The 16,988-nt window shown below is 39.8% G+C and overlaps 1 protein-coding gene across 2 annotated transcripts; it reads right to left on the bottom strand.

Annotated features, from left to right (window-relative positions):
• Positions 1 to 1,028: 1,028 nt before the first annotated feature.
• Positions 1,029 to 15,848, bottom strand: LOC136414870 (endoplasmic reticulum aminopeptidase 2-like). Of its 2 annotated transcripts, none has more exons than XM_066399099.1 (15): positions 15,280 to 15,848; positions 10,245 to 10,487; positions 8,337 to 8,537; positions 7,995 to 8,283; positions 7,492 to 7,672; positions 7,211 to 7,436; positions 5,759 to 5,910; positions 5,460 to 5,708; positions 5,246 to 5,404; positions 4,969 to 5,197; positions 4,733 to 4,916; positions 3,758 to 3,979; positions 3,427 to 3,702; positions 3,152 to 3,374; positions 1,029 to 2,302 (listed from the first exon to the last, which is right to left on the bottom strand). In XM_066399099.1, exons 1-15 carry the CDS (start codon positions 15,374 to 15,376, stop codon positions 2,159 to 2,161), a joined length of 3,075 nt encoding a protein of 1,024 aa, XP_066255196.1. In that variant the 5' UTR covers positions 15,377 to 15,848; the 3' UTR covers positions 1,029 to 2,158. The 2 variants fall into 2 exon arrangements, with proteins under 2 accessions (XP_066255196.1, XP_066255197.1); XM_066399100.1 differs by having other exon boundaries at positions 8,337 to 8,525.
• Between the last annotated feature and the right edge of the window lie 1,140 nt (positions 15,849 to 16,988).

The raw sequence follows: 16,988 nt of genomic DNA, 5'->3' as shown, positions 1-16,988 counted from the left end.
GTCGGTATCTCATTAGGATTTTCGGGAAGACGCATTCAGAGGCTCATTGGTTCAGTTCACAGAGAGTCGCCAATGAAGAACGAAAATTTCACCAAATTTTATCCAGAGCTTCCCTATCATAGAAATTTCATTGGAAGCTACTGGCGCAGTTGATAGTGTCGCTGCACTGCCCGGGTGGCAATGCGACTTGTAAAATTCGTCATTTTTTTTCTCATTCTTTTTTAGAGGTGATGTGATTAATTGACGTGAAAATAATTTATAAATACGCTTCGCACTACTCTCTACAACACTCAAGGTAAGTAGGGAGAGAGTCATCGTCCTTTCCGCACATTCATAAACTTAAGAAAGATAAAGTTGATGGTGGTGGCGTCAACTCGAAACGTCGGATGTGAAATATCGTTAAATTATACAGGTGAGGTCAAATTTTAAGCGATTTTGCAAAAGAACTTTCGTTCGAATATAGTGAGACTTTGCTATGTTGTAACCGACGTTGTGTCTCTTCTAGTTTCAGACATCCCGAAGACGAGCCCCATCGCGATCCCCACAATCTCACCTTCCTGAATGTAAGCCGACATTGTACGTGAGTTTGTATACTGTAATCTGACTTTCCTATACGTAAGAATCATTGGCATTATAATTCTTCCTGCAGCAGTCTTCCTTCGCAGTATGCTTAAACCGTGTAAAATTTCCCCCTTTTCCAGCAGCAAGATTGATAATACTCGTTCACTTTCCTAACACCCTTAATATCTTATCTGGATTAGCATCGATCTTTCAGGGGATCAAATCGCCCTTATTCGTCTACCCCCTTCCCATTTCTTACGTATTTGCAGGATGCTTCGTGAAAATGGGGGGTGAAATGGCGAATGGTTCCCATATTGCTATCGATTTTAGTATTTTAGGTTCATGCGCAAGCAAATGTTGAATTTCTCATTTAATTTCCTTTGGATGGTTTTTGAGAATAAATAAATAAAGTGAAAGTAGCAAAAAAAGGTAAGGAATAAGTGAATAAAAAATAAAGAAAGCGGGCCTTTGTGGTAGGAACTGGAAAATATATTTGATTCATAAAATATGTAATAACACTTCCATATGAACGGTAAATAATAAACAGTTTATGTACTGTAAGTAGAGGGTAAGAATATACGAATACAGTATATAGTACAGAACCAGAATTTGAACAGACATGATTTCGTATTAGTCGGTAATGTGAGCATTTATTTTGGGAAACCGAAATAAGGTATTTATATACATAGACATGAAGAAGGCAATATTTTAAAAACGTTTATCTAGTATAAAAATAATACCTTTAATTCGCATTTAATATTAATACTGACAAATAATTTTTATTTATACTAAGAGCAGCACGCCTATCCTTGTTCTTATTTACAGTTACAAAAATAGAAAAAACTGATCAAGAATTGGACACTAACGAAATTTAGGCAACTGCTGTCCTCGATGATCACTTTTACTTTATTCCTTAATGGGAGACTGGAAAACGATGGAAAATTGATATTCGCATTCGCCATTGTCCAGAATCTTGACAGATATTTCTTAATCCTATTCTATGGTACAAGAACCTAAATAATCAAAATGAAATTAAATCAACTTAAACTGCAGGAATTTGCTTTGGAATATTCTCTTTTCAGTTTTCTGCTCCGCACAATTAGAAATCCAGAACTCACGTACGTCTGTGGAAATATTTTAACTTGAGACTAGAACATGGGACTAGAATATTACTATTTTATTGCCCTCGTTATAATAAAATTTAATGTTGTGCGTTAATCTAAGCCTATAATAGATAATTAAAAAATACATTTCAATTAACATAAAAAAAAAAATAATTGAAGAGTCTTCGTCGGAAGAGTTGCCACGATTTACGTATTTTTGTACTTACATGGAGTCTGCCTATTAATTAAAAATAATTTAAGCACCAGGATTTATGTGTTTGAGATTGAAACATGATGAAGGCCCAGCTGATCTATTCAAACTAGGTACGTCGGATTAGTTGGGCCTCAAAGTTGCCATAAAATTCAACTAATTTTTAATACGTTTGCATGCAAAAATCACACTTCAGACAGTGATATTATAGTCTAATTTACCTAAATTTACTAAACGTACTGACACTGCAGACTGGTAAAATGCAACTGGGGTGTAAAATTGCTCATTTTACATTTTGGCGTAGCCACGTGTAAATGTCTTTTTTATTATTATTTAGCCAGTTGATATTTAATTGAATTATTTCCAAACTTTGATCTAAGGGCCTTGTTGCTGATTCCACGTTCATTCCATTGAAGTACGTAGTAACCTGAAATCAAGACAGTTGGTTAAAATAACTACTTAAACCGCAGTTTAAAAAATTAAATAAAAAACTAAAAGTAAAAAATAAAATAAAAAATAAAAAAATAAATAAGAAAATAAAAAATTAAATTAAATTAAAAAACAAATTTAAATAAAATAAACTAAAACGACGATTGATTTTGAAACTTAAATAACTCCTCATGAAAAACATCTAGAGTCTTAAGTGTCTAATAGTTCTGAACTTGCTGACTCCGTTTCTATAGAAGCGGTTTTACGCAAATCTTTTGGGTTTGGGCCTTTAACATATCTGGGCGCGGTCCAGTGTTGGGAAGTGCCATTTTTTATAAATGTATGCCTACATGGAGTGTGACGCGACTTATGCTTACACTCTGAATTAAGCGCAGGATTACCGGGTGTCAAGATTTTATATGATATTAGATGAACGCAATGTTAGAAATATGTTTAAACCACTATGTTAATCACCAATGAATCAGCACCAAAAACCAAGAGCTACTGCTAGCCACTTGTATTGCTCATTGGGGCGGAATGTGTCATCATATATTTTTTTCAGCAAAAGAGTATAGTTCTACAGTCGAATACTTACTATACAAATACCATTGAGCTATTCCAGCACGAGCACTATTTCAACAACAAATCACTGCGCTTAATTCAATTAAACACTAATTGTGGACACATGCGCAGCTGCTCTGTTCCGCCCATCAGGTTAAGAGCGAATAAATACAGCGGAATTTCCTGTCCCTGCTTCAGTCAGCGTCTCTCGACGTTGGAAGTCACTTTTGATAATACGCCCGTAGTGCCCGAAAGGTATTCTCTATTGTGAGCGAAAGTTACTCACCTCGTAATAATCATAAGGAGTAGATAGATACGCAGTGACAGCTGATATGAGACCACCCATCATGGATGTGGAATTTCCGAAAAGAGTGTACATGGTGGACCAATAGGCTTTCAAATGTCGCCACGCCAGGAGTTTCCCTTCCGGGTTCGCCGCAACCACAGCCAACACGACTTTAACATCTTCAGGCCTTATGGTGTTCTTGTCCAGGGTTTCTATGAGGTATCTAAAATTTGAGGTTTTACTGCAGGAAGTATTCAAGTGCATCGTGTAAGTACCGTTGCAGGAGCCAGGGATCCCCCCTAGGTTGTCCGAGCGCCTTTAGAAGCATTCGTCGTTCGTTTACGTCTTGAGTGATGTTGTAAGCATTCCAGCAAAACTGCCATTCTGCCATTCCTCCGAATTTTATCCCCGCTGCATACACCATTTCTCTTAAGTTATAATCGATTGTTTGATTGTTTAACATCCATCTTTGGAACAGGGATTTCGCATCGTTTATGGTTTCGTTGAGCTCACATAGAACTGCGGCAGAGAGCACTTTTGAGCGCAGTAATCTGAAGTTTTTAGGTGTTTTAATGCTGAGAAAGTCTTTTACGAACTACACCTTACTGTTTCACGTGATCCTTGGATTGCTGCCACCCCACGAACTTGGCAATAGGGCGCAAGAGGTTCCTCATAAAGTTTAGAAATAGCTTATAAGGCAGTGATTCTGACATGGTTCTGGCCCAGTTTTGGAAATGTTCTAACGCAGTTGCCCATGGTACGTACTCATTTTCTTTTACTAGGTAAGTAGATAGTTCTAATGGTATGGTGGCGTTCAGAAGTCCTGCCCTGTAATTAATTAAAAATATAAGTTGTCTGTAGAGATTTACTATATAAGTGAATTCAGAACTATAAGATCAAAAATCTAGGGATTATTCAGTGTAACCATAGAAGGCATTTTACTACAAGAACCCATGTCCGGAATAGTCTTCCTTAGGCGCTACGGCCTTATGATGCTTTAAGGCAATTATGTGCAAAATTGTATTTTATCGAATTTTAGTATGTTTTATTTTAATTTGTTTGTACAAAATAACACTACAGTAATTATTCGAAATGTTCTCCTCGAACTTGAATACACCATTTTAAACGATGTACATGGTTGCGGACTTGGTTAAAAATTTGATAATCGTTTTGAACGACTTCAAATGCCACAGTAATTCTCTGTTTTCTGCCGTTTCATGAACCAGAGATTTTACATGTTTCCACAGAAAGAAATCTAAAGGTGTTAGATCGAGTGACCTAGGGGGCCACGGAACAGAACCACTGTTCATCTGCAACTCGGTAAAGAATCTTTTCCTCAGAATGGACCGTTCTTACTGTTCTTTCTGCACCAGTATTGTGCATGTTCAGCTTAAAAGTTCCAGCTTTGGTAAGTCGTCGATGAATTGCTATAAAATTTTTGTGTCCAGGATGTTGCCTTACGGGAGGTATTTCCGGACATGGGTTCTTATACTCAAATGTCTTCTATTGTTACAATGAATAATCCCTGAAAGTTTGATCCCGTAGTTCTGAATCATCCTGTACAGGAAACCATGTACTCGCCTGCATAACGTAAAAGCATCGTCGATAAGGTTAGCTCGATCAGTTGCACTGAATAACATGTGGTTCTTCTTCAAAATTTCAATCAGTGATTGCCACATTGCCTCGTCGTACATTACCCTGTAGAATCCTGATTGATTCGTGTTCGCCTTAATCCATTTCAAGTTCGAATCCACTTCAAACCTCACTAAAAATCTCATTATTTTCCCGATCTAAGCGTTCTCCTTCGAGGCCCTTACCATCCGTCATATTCATCCAAATGTTGTTAACAGTTTCTGAATCGTTGCTGGTCATGTAGGTGAGAGGAATATACCATTTGTTGTCGAATTTGGATGGAGGCAACGTGCTTTCGTTTCCAGTCCTCACAGAAAGGAGGAATCTCCTCTGAGAGGCAACGATTTCGTTCCCTTCCCTGGTAAGCGTAATGAGTGGAAATCCTGCTTGATGTGTCCAAGTTTCCATGATTGCCTAAAAATTTCTGTTAACACGTTGGCGTCAGCCCCTGGGCAAACTTACCTTAAAATCGAAACTTTGATTAGAACTTCTGCTAAAGGTGTTCCACAGGTCCTTCGTTTCTGCTGTAGTATACTTATAAGTGTAAAGATATTCGTTAAGGCCATTTTGTAAAGTCTCTTCGTGTAAAAAATCGCTGAACATGCGTATAATGGCTGTCGCCTGCAACATTACTTAATGGAAAACGACGATCTTCTATGTAGAAAAGGAGTCTTACCTTGCTATAAGAAATAGTATCAAAAATATGGGGAATTTCATAAGGATCTAATATAGCGACATTCACAGGATGACTACTAACTAACGCATCTAATGCCATGGCCGGCTGAGTTTTGTCTATAATAAATTGATCCATCATTTTCCAATCTGGATAATAGTTATCTACGCCTAAGTATTGTAAATATGTTGTAAATCCTTCGTAGAGCCACATGTCTGTCCACCACTTCATTGTTACCAAGTTCCCGAACCACTGCAAAGGGATTTTTTAAGTAAAGATGCGTTTCAGCTCGAAAGAGGTACCTGGTGCACAATTTCGTGCGCAATGGTCATGGTGATCCATTGGTCAGTTGATATAGAAAGAGAAGGGTCGGTTGATGAGGCCGTTTCGCGATAAGTTATCAAGCCCCAGTTCTCCATGGCTTCTGGTAGAAACTCTGGGATGGACACTAAATCTAAAAACCAGCACAACAATTTAGGCGTTTCTCTCGTAATAGAACGGTGGATATTGACGCATCTTTTACGTAGAATATTTATAGCTTTGTGGGCTCTACAAAATTCACAATTTATTCGTTTCCAGTTATGTGAAGCCAGCGTCAAGATCCAGGGAGAACTTTTGGAAGCACCGATAGGTCCAGAGGTCTCAAAAATTCTTCAGCGACGCTCACTAATAGCCTTCCACTACTATCACCTCTATACTGGAACGTACTCACTATCACTTCGCTATCATTCCCATGGTGGAGCGATAGTGAGGACACTCCAGCATGGAAGCGATAGTGAGGATGCACGAACACGTCACGAAAGTATTGACGGTGGTTCCGCAAAGAAACTGTGAGCTTTCCGGCTCGACCTGATCGCTCAAAATTCATTAGCGGAAATGCCGCCAGTACTTTCGCGACATCTTCTACGACAACATGTGCTGGCACGAAACTCTGTTTGGTGCGGAATTGCAGGTGTCTTAGGGAGGGATGAAATGCAGCTAACTAAGGGGAAAACCTTTACAGCAAGTGGCCAAAAGTATTAGTAGCAAAATACTAAAGTTCCTTCTTTCGAAACGTCTACTAGAGCCTCTTTATCATCAATTTGAGTTTGCCCACCATTCTTTGCATTTACTTTTATTCCCCTTTTGAATGGATCGTCCTGTTGAATGGGTAATCCATCGTAATGTGGCGGTTTCAAGGTCGGCTCTATTTGGGAAGTCAAATGAATATTTGGAGCGGCGCCATCGGCCATGAGTTTTCAATTTTCGTCCCATATCTTTAGCCCTAAGGTCGCGTTTACGATTTTTTTGGGTCACCAGGAATGCCAGTGGTTTCCCAGCGATATGCGGCAAACTCTGAGTGACCCACCTGCACGATTAGCAAATTTAATGTGTTGCAGTTTCTCGATCTTGTCGACCCAAAGATCGAACATTCGAAGCAGGAGTTTCACCGTAAATCTGCTTCTTGGCCTCAAATAGCAGTTGCCGAGCACCCGCTCCATCGTGGTTCGACGTCTTAAATATGATTATCGGAGACGGAAGGGGCGATTCGGTAACGGAGCAACGCACAAAGTCTGTTAGGTACTGAAATATTAATCCCTCCTCATTTAGGACATTGTGACACGACGGAAAATCAATTGCTCTGTTTCGGATCTGACCACCTGCAATGCGGCATTTCACAGCGTTTCTCCCGCTTTTCCCTCATTTTAACATTTTTTCAAAATTTTCGATCGCCGACTTGCCCCTTGGGAAACCAGAGGCACGTAAAAACTCACCTAATTTAGGTAGAGGATATGATATTCCGAAAAATCCTTCGAAGTAGCTCAGGAGGTGTATGGCAGTGTCCAGGACGAATCCTGCCTTATTCTTAAATGGCGGAGCCGTGTAAACCGACACCGATATGCCCTTTTCGGTTTGGTTTGCCAGAGTTTTGTAATCGCAAACTACGAACGCGACCAAATACGTGCTCATTTCGACCGTTTCTTGAAAATCGTCTCTCAACTGAAAAGTCATCAAGGCTCAATCTCGAGTGGCGCCAAAGCTGGTGGACACTTACCAGGCCTGTGCCCATGTAAAAACCCAAATCCTCGGTGTTGACCACCGGGGTGTTAAATAGAGCGAGATGAAATCTATCTCTGAAAATTGTTAATCTGAATTTCGCCTTAAAGTGCGGCTCGTCGAAACATGGGAACGCAGACCTCGCGAAGGTTGGCTCGAAATGGGTCACTGCCAGGTACCTAAAAAGCAAAACAACTCAATTTAGAGCTATAACGAAAAACGTCCGCGGAGCGAATTACGCGAGTAATCGAACCATCGATAATGGGGTTACGATCCCCCGATTTTTATTAATTGCTCGGTTTTTTGCCCCCGCATGAGGGTTGAAATTCAGAAAACGTTGTTCGTAACGTCGCCTGCGGGAAATTGCCTTTTAACTAGTTTTAAGAGGAAACAGCAAAATTGGCAATCAAGAAGCGTGTTTCCTAATTACTCTCTCTGACAGAGGGAAAATTGAGTGATTGAGGCGATTCTGGGGACGATATAAGTTAAGGGGTTGATTACCTTTTTTCCCCCTCCGAGCCGATATAGCTAGACAGATAAAACCCTTCTTGCCGTTCCTTGTTCAGTCTGGTGTTGAACCTTATCTTTATGGTGTAATTGTGCTTCTTCTTGAACTTCTCCTTTATTTCTATGTATAGCTGCTGCCCTCTCAGATACTCCAACATCCTAACGATGGTCAAGTTATGACCCCTCCTGTCCTGGATCATCTTGTCCAGTATCGTCATATTCCGACTGTGCAGGACAATAAAATTAGTCTCTTTGTCGCAGTGGAACTCTATGGATACTTGTCCTAAAACATAAGAGAGGAGATCCTTGAAGTCCTCAGACCTCCGGTGTACATACCCCTAACTTCTAAAGTGGTAATATTTGGATGGATCGTTAAGTTATATCTAGCAGGTCTCAAGGTGGTAGGAAGACGAACATTGTTCCAAGGGAAGATTTGACCGTTTGTAGCCTTGGGAATGTAAGTTCTTGTCAAGTTGGACTCCTCATCCACGTAATTTGGAGGTTTTTCTCCGGCGCAAGTGCAGTCTATAAATAAAGCTTTTTACCAAATTATATCAATATTTTGCTTAAGAGAACTCAATTCTAAACTACCACCTCAACGAAGCGGCTTTAAAGCCAGATTCATCTCTAAAGACGCGGCGCTCATCCTCCAAACGCGAAGATACTAAATAGGATTTCGCATAGATTTTTGCATTTGATATATGACGCTCCGGCGTTGGATGTAATGGCCAAAAAGGGTAATAACACACGGCACAATGGACGGTCTTTGCAGGAGATTTTGTTGTGCGACAGGTAAACACATCAATACAGAATTCCAGGGGAGAAAAATGGCCCGAATGTGGAGCATTCGGGATGAATTATTTGGTCATTTGTGGAAAATGAAAATGGTGGGACAAAAGAGTCTGGATCGATAGAACCACATAATCCTAATCGGAAAGTTATTGCGCCGAGGTGCTTTTAATCAGCTAAAATGTTCAGTGAGAGTCGGACAAACAAATAAAGTATGAAACCACTTAAACGACTCTGAGGTGAATCAAAACTTATTGATTGGGAGAAGGGCTGTAAGTTAAAATTGCTGCAAATCTCATCAGAAATGACTGCAGGTGAAGGATTTACATCGCCGCGTCCAGGGGCGGCCTCAGCGAAATTTTGAATCGCCGCCCCCCTACCCCCGAGGAAAACCAGGGAAGTCCGCCGCCATTGCTTGCTTGACGCCCTGGGTCGCCGTCTAAACCCGTCGGACGGTTCAAGACACAGCTGAAACCATTTCCTGGTCTAATCCGATCGCTCTCTGACCTGAGAAGAAACCACTCGTCACTGTATCGAACGCCGGATCCTTCAGTTGCTTGGGCTTCGGTCAGGGTCGACAGACACGAGAGATAATAGGCACTTTAAGTGTGTTATGCGTAAAACGGATGCGTAGACGTAAACTAGGCAAAAACCCATCGATTCAACTTCGGCGCGTGAAGAACAGAGCCGGAAGCACCGTGCGTAAGCGTCGCAGTTGGCAAATCGCAAAAATGGTGGCTTTCAGCTTTTCTCGAGTTCTTCCTGCTCGGCCTTCGCATCTTATCGCTGCAGATCGGAAGAATTCGAAGAGTTTTCGTTTACCTGTGGCATAACGTAAGGTTCCGCCAAAATATCCTGAACGAAACGACAATGAGGTCAAGTCAGGCAAGCGCGATAAAAACTACTTAAGCGAGATCAGGGCCGGACTTGGCAAGTCTAGGTGAAATTTTTAATCACCCCCAAGAAAAATCGCCACCCCGGATGGTCGCTCGAGCTCGCCCCCTCGTAAGGCCGGTGCTGAATAAGATCTGGTGAGCAGCTATTGTTCAAAACCGAGACGGAGGAGTAAAAAAATCGAAGAGACAGATGAAGAGAAGTGAAGAGAACAGTTAACTCTTCTAGCGATGATATTTTTCGTGGGGGCGAATTAAAGTAACTTTAGCGGCGCTAGAAAGCGCTGGTTAAGACTTGGGGCGAAGAAAGAGGGGCCGAGAGAGAGGCACTCTAGGGATATTTTATATCTGAAATTTCTGTAATTAGTTGGCGTTTTTGGAGGTGCAGACCCCAAATGGAGGGTGGAAGAAACCATCGATGATTCTGACTTTAAACCTACTTCTGGTAATGAAGAGCGTTGGTAAAAATAGTCAAATCATCATCGAAATGAACGACATCAGGTCGAAGTGAGGGGACGACCGGAAACTTACAACACACAATATATACAAAAACAATACTCACCACTTTGTGGTCCAGTAAATGCGATGATAACAGCGATGGTAAATAGAAGTGCAAAAACAATTGTAGCAATGCTGAGAGCCCTATTATGACTGCAGGTAGCCACCCCATTGTTTTCGTACAAGGTCTTCTTATGGGGCTGGCCCGTAGGGCTTTCGTGTCCTGTAACACCGCCTGTGTCACAGGGATTATTTATAAGAGGAGATGATTGACAGATGGGGTGGGTGATTTGAGCATGATTTGTACCTGTAAGAAACGCAACATCGTCAACATCCTGATCGCTCATCACTCTTTGCTCCCGACGCCAAACTTTCACAGCTTCGCGATTTGCTTTTTTCACTTTTAGGTTTACCGGTCACAAAATTATCACTTTTCGCACGAGCGGTCACTTTAGATTCATTAAACTCTAGCAGGATTAGGACTGGCCCTCTAACTTATTGATTCTACATACTACTTGTATTTTCTGATTGGAAATCGATCACTAGTGTCTTGGTCGGATGGTCTACTTTTGATATTTTAACTTGTACTATACGTATTGTGTGGTGTCACTATTTGGGGACGTTTTTGATCTTATATTCTGATGGGGTCGGCGATGAAACTGTAGCCTTTTTCGGCGCGGTTAAGGGATCCTGCGCCCTTTCGCATCAAATGCGCACGCCTGTTTTCCCTGTGAAAATGGGCCTTCCTGTTTAGAAAACGGAGGAGTTGGGTATTTTCCTAAGCGTTACGCCGTTTACCACATTCCATGGCTAATTCCAGCCACAACTTTCTAATCTAATTAATTTAGGAAAGTAATGAGGCCACGTCAAACATGCCATAGTTAATTAACCCTGGAAATGCGCGCATACACAGGAAAAACTTTTATTTTCTCATTAATTGCTGCGAGTCCACATTTCGATTAGAGCGGGGCGATTCTAGGCTCCACTATCCGGAAGTGCAGAGTGCCTCGAACTCGACGCCCCTATACCTATTTTATGGAAACGGAAAGTAATATGAAAAATTTAAACAGCAGGTCTCCAGCTATGGGGGTTGGATGACCTCCATTTCGACCCGAAGAAGTTCGTTTCTAGAATGTCGTAGGAACGAGTTATGACGTGATTAAAAATATTTTCCCAGAAACATATCGAAATTCCGACAAAATGATATTAATCCTCTCTTTCCACACCGCTTTTGTTAAATAATGTTTTTCTTATGTGTTATCGTTTAAAAGTTATAAGCAAAACGGCTTAAGAATTATTGCAAAAATATATCTAGAAATACCAAACCACCTTTGATTTATTCCTACATTTAGTATGTTGGACCCCGTATTGTGTAAATAACACGTTTGGAAAAAATTGGATTGGCATTGACGGGCTTGGGCAGTGGCCAGGAAACTCCCCCGACTTAGCTCCCATAGACTTTTTCTCGTGGGGATTTTTTTAAAATAAAGTTTATAAAAACTTTTCAAGCAATTTGGAACACTTAAAAGAGAACGTAAGAACTGCTTCCAATGAGTTGATGCAAAAAATGTTAAGAGAATTTACTGAAATGGAAGTTAAGCTGTAAGTAGCAGCTCTTTTGAAGAAATTTACTATACAGGGTGTTCAATTTGCACAAGAGCATACTTACCGCAAATTAGTTAGATGATGTTGAAGCTTTAAAGATTTCAATTCAAAAGTCTTAAAATTTATTAAAAAATCGTTTTACTTATACAGTGCGTCCAATATGTCCAAGGATCTCGCGATCGGTACTAAATACAGACTTAGTTAAATGAAAGAAAAGTTGCGCATTCAACGGAGCAGTTTCACGGTGCAGACGAGTGTGTAAAATTATTTTAGGTTATTTCAAAAAACACAAATCTCTTTTTCTCATATAAGGTGTCCCAGAAACGCTGGTCCAACTTAGGACACAGCGATAATTTGAGCTAATCTGTACAAGGGCTAGGAGGTCAAACAATAAAGCGATTGACTGAATATTTGGGTTCATTCTACAGGGAGTTGACTGAGCAATTTTGTGTCATCGACATGATTGACTATCCTGCCGTACCCATATGGAAAATGACATCAAATGCTCATGATATGGGAATAATATGTGGGGCTTGTATAATTACTTAAGAAGAATATGTAGAGTAAAGCAAAAATTACCCAAAAAGTTTCTTGTAGTAATTTTATTAATTAATGTTTTACTCTGTATCCTTTTTTTCTCTATATTCTTTTTTTTCTATACCCTTCGTTGTCTGTATCTTTTTTTCTCTCTGTTACTCGCTGTGGAGTTTTGTTATTTGGACTTAATCATTACAAACTTTACTTCACAGCTTGACCACTTACGATAGTCAGGAGCTTTCCTTCGCAGTCCACGCACGTCTTATCAAATTTAGACCTTAACAATGCAGTTAATTAATTCAGTTTCCATTTGTCTTAGATTGAATATTCATCATTTGCGATTGCAGCATTGTACAGTTCTCTGATTCTCGAGACCCTTATTGTTTGCTATTATCCTTATTGATTCATTTGATTTCCAATTGTTCAGGATTTCATACTAGTCACTGCTCATTCTTCATACTTTGCAGAACTCTATTGTTTGCCTTTATCGGGTCTCGAACGAGAGATGTTTCGCCTCTTGCATGATTTGTTTTTGTGGAATAATGACGGTAGGCGCAAAGGAAGGTGTGGGTAATTAAGGGAGGTTATCGGGGTGGTGAAATCCTCCATTTTGAGCGAAATTAAGCGATTTGAAATATCTTGACACAAGGTGAATGTTATTTGCGTGACGAGGTATGTAAATTGGGAAAACTCCCTTAGCTATACAGGGTGTAACATATCACCATGGAAATGTTTCAGGGAGTGATAGTGCTCTGCAAAGTAATAAAAAATGCTGATAGACCCATAGTCAAAAATGCACCATTTTCGATAATACAGGGTGGCACAGTTTTACTATATTACATACAAGGTGTGTCTTATATAGGGGTTTTTCTTTTAACACGACATAGCCCGCAAGAAACTAAGCAGAATCTTTATGTGACATTTTTTCGAAATCTCAAAATCAATGCAAGTTTTAAGTACCATATCTTTAGCTACTGCTCACTCCGGGACTGGCTACAAAGGGTGTTCGAAATTGTCGCCATTGGCGGATCGTCTTCAGGGACATCTAAACCAAGCTCCTCAGTCTGCACCATCCGAGATGGCCTAAATCTTCCAGCACATCCACCATGCTTTGCTTTCTGATTTCCGGTCTCGCGACCTCTTCGAATAAGGTAAATAGCTCTAAGGATTGCAGGATGATGTCTTAACGGAAAACGATCAGCGTACAACAACATATCAGCCAATTCGTTATCAGAGTAATTAACGGCCCATTCTCAATTTAATAGTATTCATATGCATCAAAATAACAGATGGAGCCAAGCTTCGCCGCCGACTTTTAAATCTGCACAAACATAAACAGTAAACCGCATAAAAACAGTAAACATTGATTGTTGTTTATGTTTTTTACACTAACTGATAATTTTTTGTGGGATTTTTTCCCCTTTGCGTCGCATTTGCTGTTTTACACAGGGACGGACTTAGATTTTATACAGGGAAGTATTAAAACTCATGTGCGCATAATTCGGTCGTTTTTGAGATTTCGGAAAAATGTTACGTGAAGATTTTGCTTACTTTTTTAAGGTCTATGTCGTGTCAAAAGCAAAATCCTTACTTAAGATACACCCTGTATTTTGCGTTTTTCTTACGTATGCCTTTAGTTAAATTTTTGAAATTTTGCACACCTATTTTCTTTAAGACCCTCTACAACAAAACGTCCAAATCATCAGGAGTTATATACAGGGTGTTGCGTTTTTTGGATCATGTATTACTTTATGCTTTGTATCTTTTTTTGGAACACCCTGTAGGAATTCTGATCCCAAATTTAACTTCATTCTTTAAGTCTTTGGCTTTTTGGTTTCTTGCAGTATTTTGGTAGAATTTGCAAAAATATCTACCGATACAAATTAAGAATATTAAAAAGCGAAGATGAAAGAATCATCCGGCCTTTATCAACTATCTGAAGCGAATCATAACGTTTAATCAAATTTCTGGAAATAAAAATAAATCTAAATGAAAACAAGATTATAAAAACTGTTGAAAATGTTCTTTAAAGAATATGTAACTTGGTCACCCTGTATGTGGCAAATTATGTGTTTTTTATGATGGGTCTATTAGCATTTTAAAATTTTTTTATAAATCACCATCGCTTCCTGAAATATCTCCATCACGATATGTTATACCTTGCGTGAAGGAAATTTCTAAATATATCTGAGGTAATTCATACTATGGCCAACTCCTAATACGAAACAGCACTAACCCCGAAATATTTTGGGCATGTGCATGCTAAAGTCTAATCAACGAGCTCGATCGGTAATCAAGAAGTCCGGCCCTTGTGGGCAAAATTTTCAAGCCTAAAAATATCCTCTGCTAGCTTGCCACCCTTCTATTATGAGTTATTATGAGGCCGAAAGCTAATATAGCGTTAATAACATGGCATGGTACTTATTCATTGAAATATCTAGACGATGGGGTGCAAGTGCAACTAGATGAGCACAATCCCGGGAATGAGCCATGGAGACCGGAAAGTATTTCTAATTTAATAGTCCCCATTTGTCTCTGTGAAGAGGGGCACGAAGGGGGACGGAGGGTTGCACTATAGGCCACCCAGGGCAGATTTGAAGCTGCAGTAAAAGAGGGAGCAATAAACTTCTGTATGCTGTACGATCATCTAATGCGGCTCTTACTCTACTTGCGTGTTAGAGGCCAGTCCAATCCTTCCACTTTTTTTTTTTTAATTATAATTCTACATGGTACACGACCACGTTAATCCGCCCAATGGTTACTCAACTCGTGTTCATCCTATACCTTCATCAGGCTGCAAACTTGAGCGTCCAACGGCAATTACAATGCAGATTAACGAGATTAGTGTACCAACAAATAATAGATTAGTAATTTGAATACTGATTCTATAACGAAACTAGGTTATTCTACTGTAAAAGAAAATCGCTACAGAGAAATTAATGCTGGAATTAACCCACCTTGAGATCGAATATTGCCATTTTGCGTTTGTTTAAATTTCCCCAATGGTTCAAGCCGGATGATGTCTCTAGATGAAGGGCCTGTGTTTGACTGCATTCCGATTAAAAATGCCCGTTGATGGGATGATTACCATAAAAATTAACTAGCAACTATTGAAGGATATATCTAATAGCTATCGGCTCTTATCCTGTCGTATGAGTATTTTATGAGTCTACAGTTAAAACTACTATTCGACCAAATCAGGTTCAAAATAGACATGCTAGGCTCTACCTGTTGATAAAACTTGAGCTACACTTTGGCACACGTTCACTAAGTAAAGACATTCGCATTCGGTAGATTTTTACGCACAATGTGGCCGTCAAACACGCATTTTAATCAACTTGCGCTAACACCGAGTTTCACACATTAGGGAACATGGGCACTGTGAACCATGGAGCTGTGAACTGCCCGTGGTCATGGAAGTTAGATATAATAACATATCGATTTTCTATTTAGTCGGCAAGCAGTCTACCCTTGCATTTACTTCCTATATCAATGGGGCCCTTGCCAGTGTCGGCTCCCCATAATTTTCGGTTATAGATCTGTATATAGCTATTCTCACGTGATGCACTTATTGATCTATGCTTTTCACACATGCGCAATCCGGAATTCTATGTTGTCATTATGTAAATTTTTGTCATATTTAACTGTCTTGCTTTGGAAATATGGCATAAGGGCGCCCCAAAACAAAAACGACGCGATCAATGACAGATGAGCGTTTAACTAGATGCTAGATACACGGAGAACATTCCGCGGCGTTAGGGCCACCCAACTTAACATTCATTCTCCTCCTCAGAGTAGTTCAATTTCTGGCCCTTCCGTTTCTCTTTAGACAGCACTATGCATATAATGCAAGAAAAAGAGCTACTTGAGGGGTCTAATCTAAATACATCAACTGCCCACCATTGGACCCAAAGCCATGGCACATGTAAAATTTTGCGCAATTGGATGCTGAGATGAGATGAGGAGAACATTTTTATTCGTATTGTTCGCGATTCTGACTTGAAACTTGTAAAACTTCGGATTTGACTTCCTTTTTATTATTACGGGTGCAAACTCCTTTGTTTGGGGTAACGCTGAACCACACAGGTCCCGTAGGACGGTGGACCATCTGGCCGTGCTGCGTAACATGGCTCGACCGAAACACCACTCTAAAAATTTTTAAATTTTGATGAAACATCAGTGGTGGTAGAAAAGCCACAAAACGATGCCTAGAAGCTCTTTGATAAGTTTGGTGATATGATCAAGTTCATCCAAAATTCATGGAGAACATGATACATTTCGATAAAACGACTCAAGTAAATTTGCATCATCTATTAGCGGGCCATTTATTCCAAAAATAAATTTGAAAAAAAAACGACACGTTGAGAAAATCAAGAGGAAAATATTTCTCCAATGTTATTCTCAAATTCCAACTTGAAGCTTAATGTAAGTAGCGAATGTGAGATCTTTGCCTTTGCCATTAACACTACGTATCTAGACGGAGTTTGCTTTTTGGACAGGTAGCTGACTATACAGGGTGTCATCGAGACCATCATAAGTATTTAACAACTACAGATAGCCCGATGCTTTTTAAACCAAGTTCAAAAATTCAATTCGAATCATTTTCTTACGTTTTTTTGTCTATTATGAGACCTTGGGGGCTGTGATTAAAAATTTCGTCCAGGAT

This window comes from Euwallacea similis, chromosome 18 (assembly GCF_039881205.1).
Source record: "Euwallacea similis isolate ESF13 chromosome 18, ESF131.1, whole genome shotgun sequence".
Classification (NCBI taxonomy): Eukaryota; Metazoa; Arthropoda; class Insecta; order Coleoptera; family Curculionidae; genus Euwallacea; species Euwallacea similis.
This window is presented reverse-complemented; position numbering and strand designations above follow the sequence as displayed.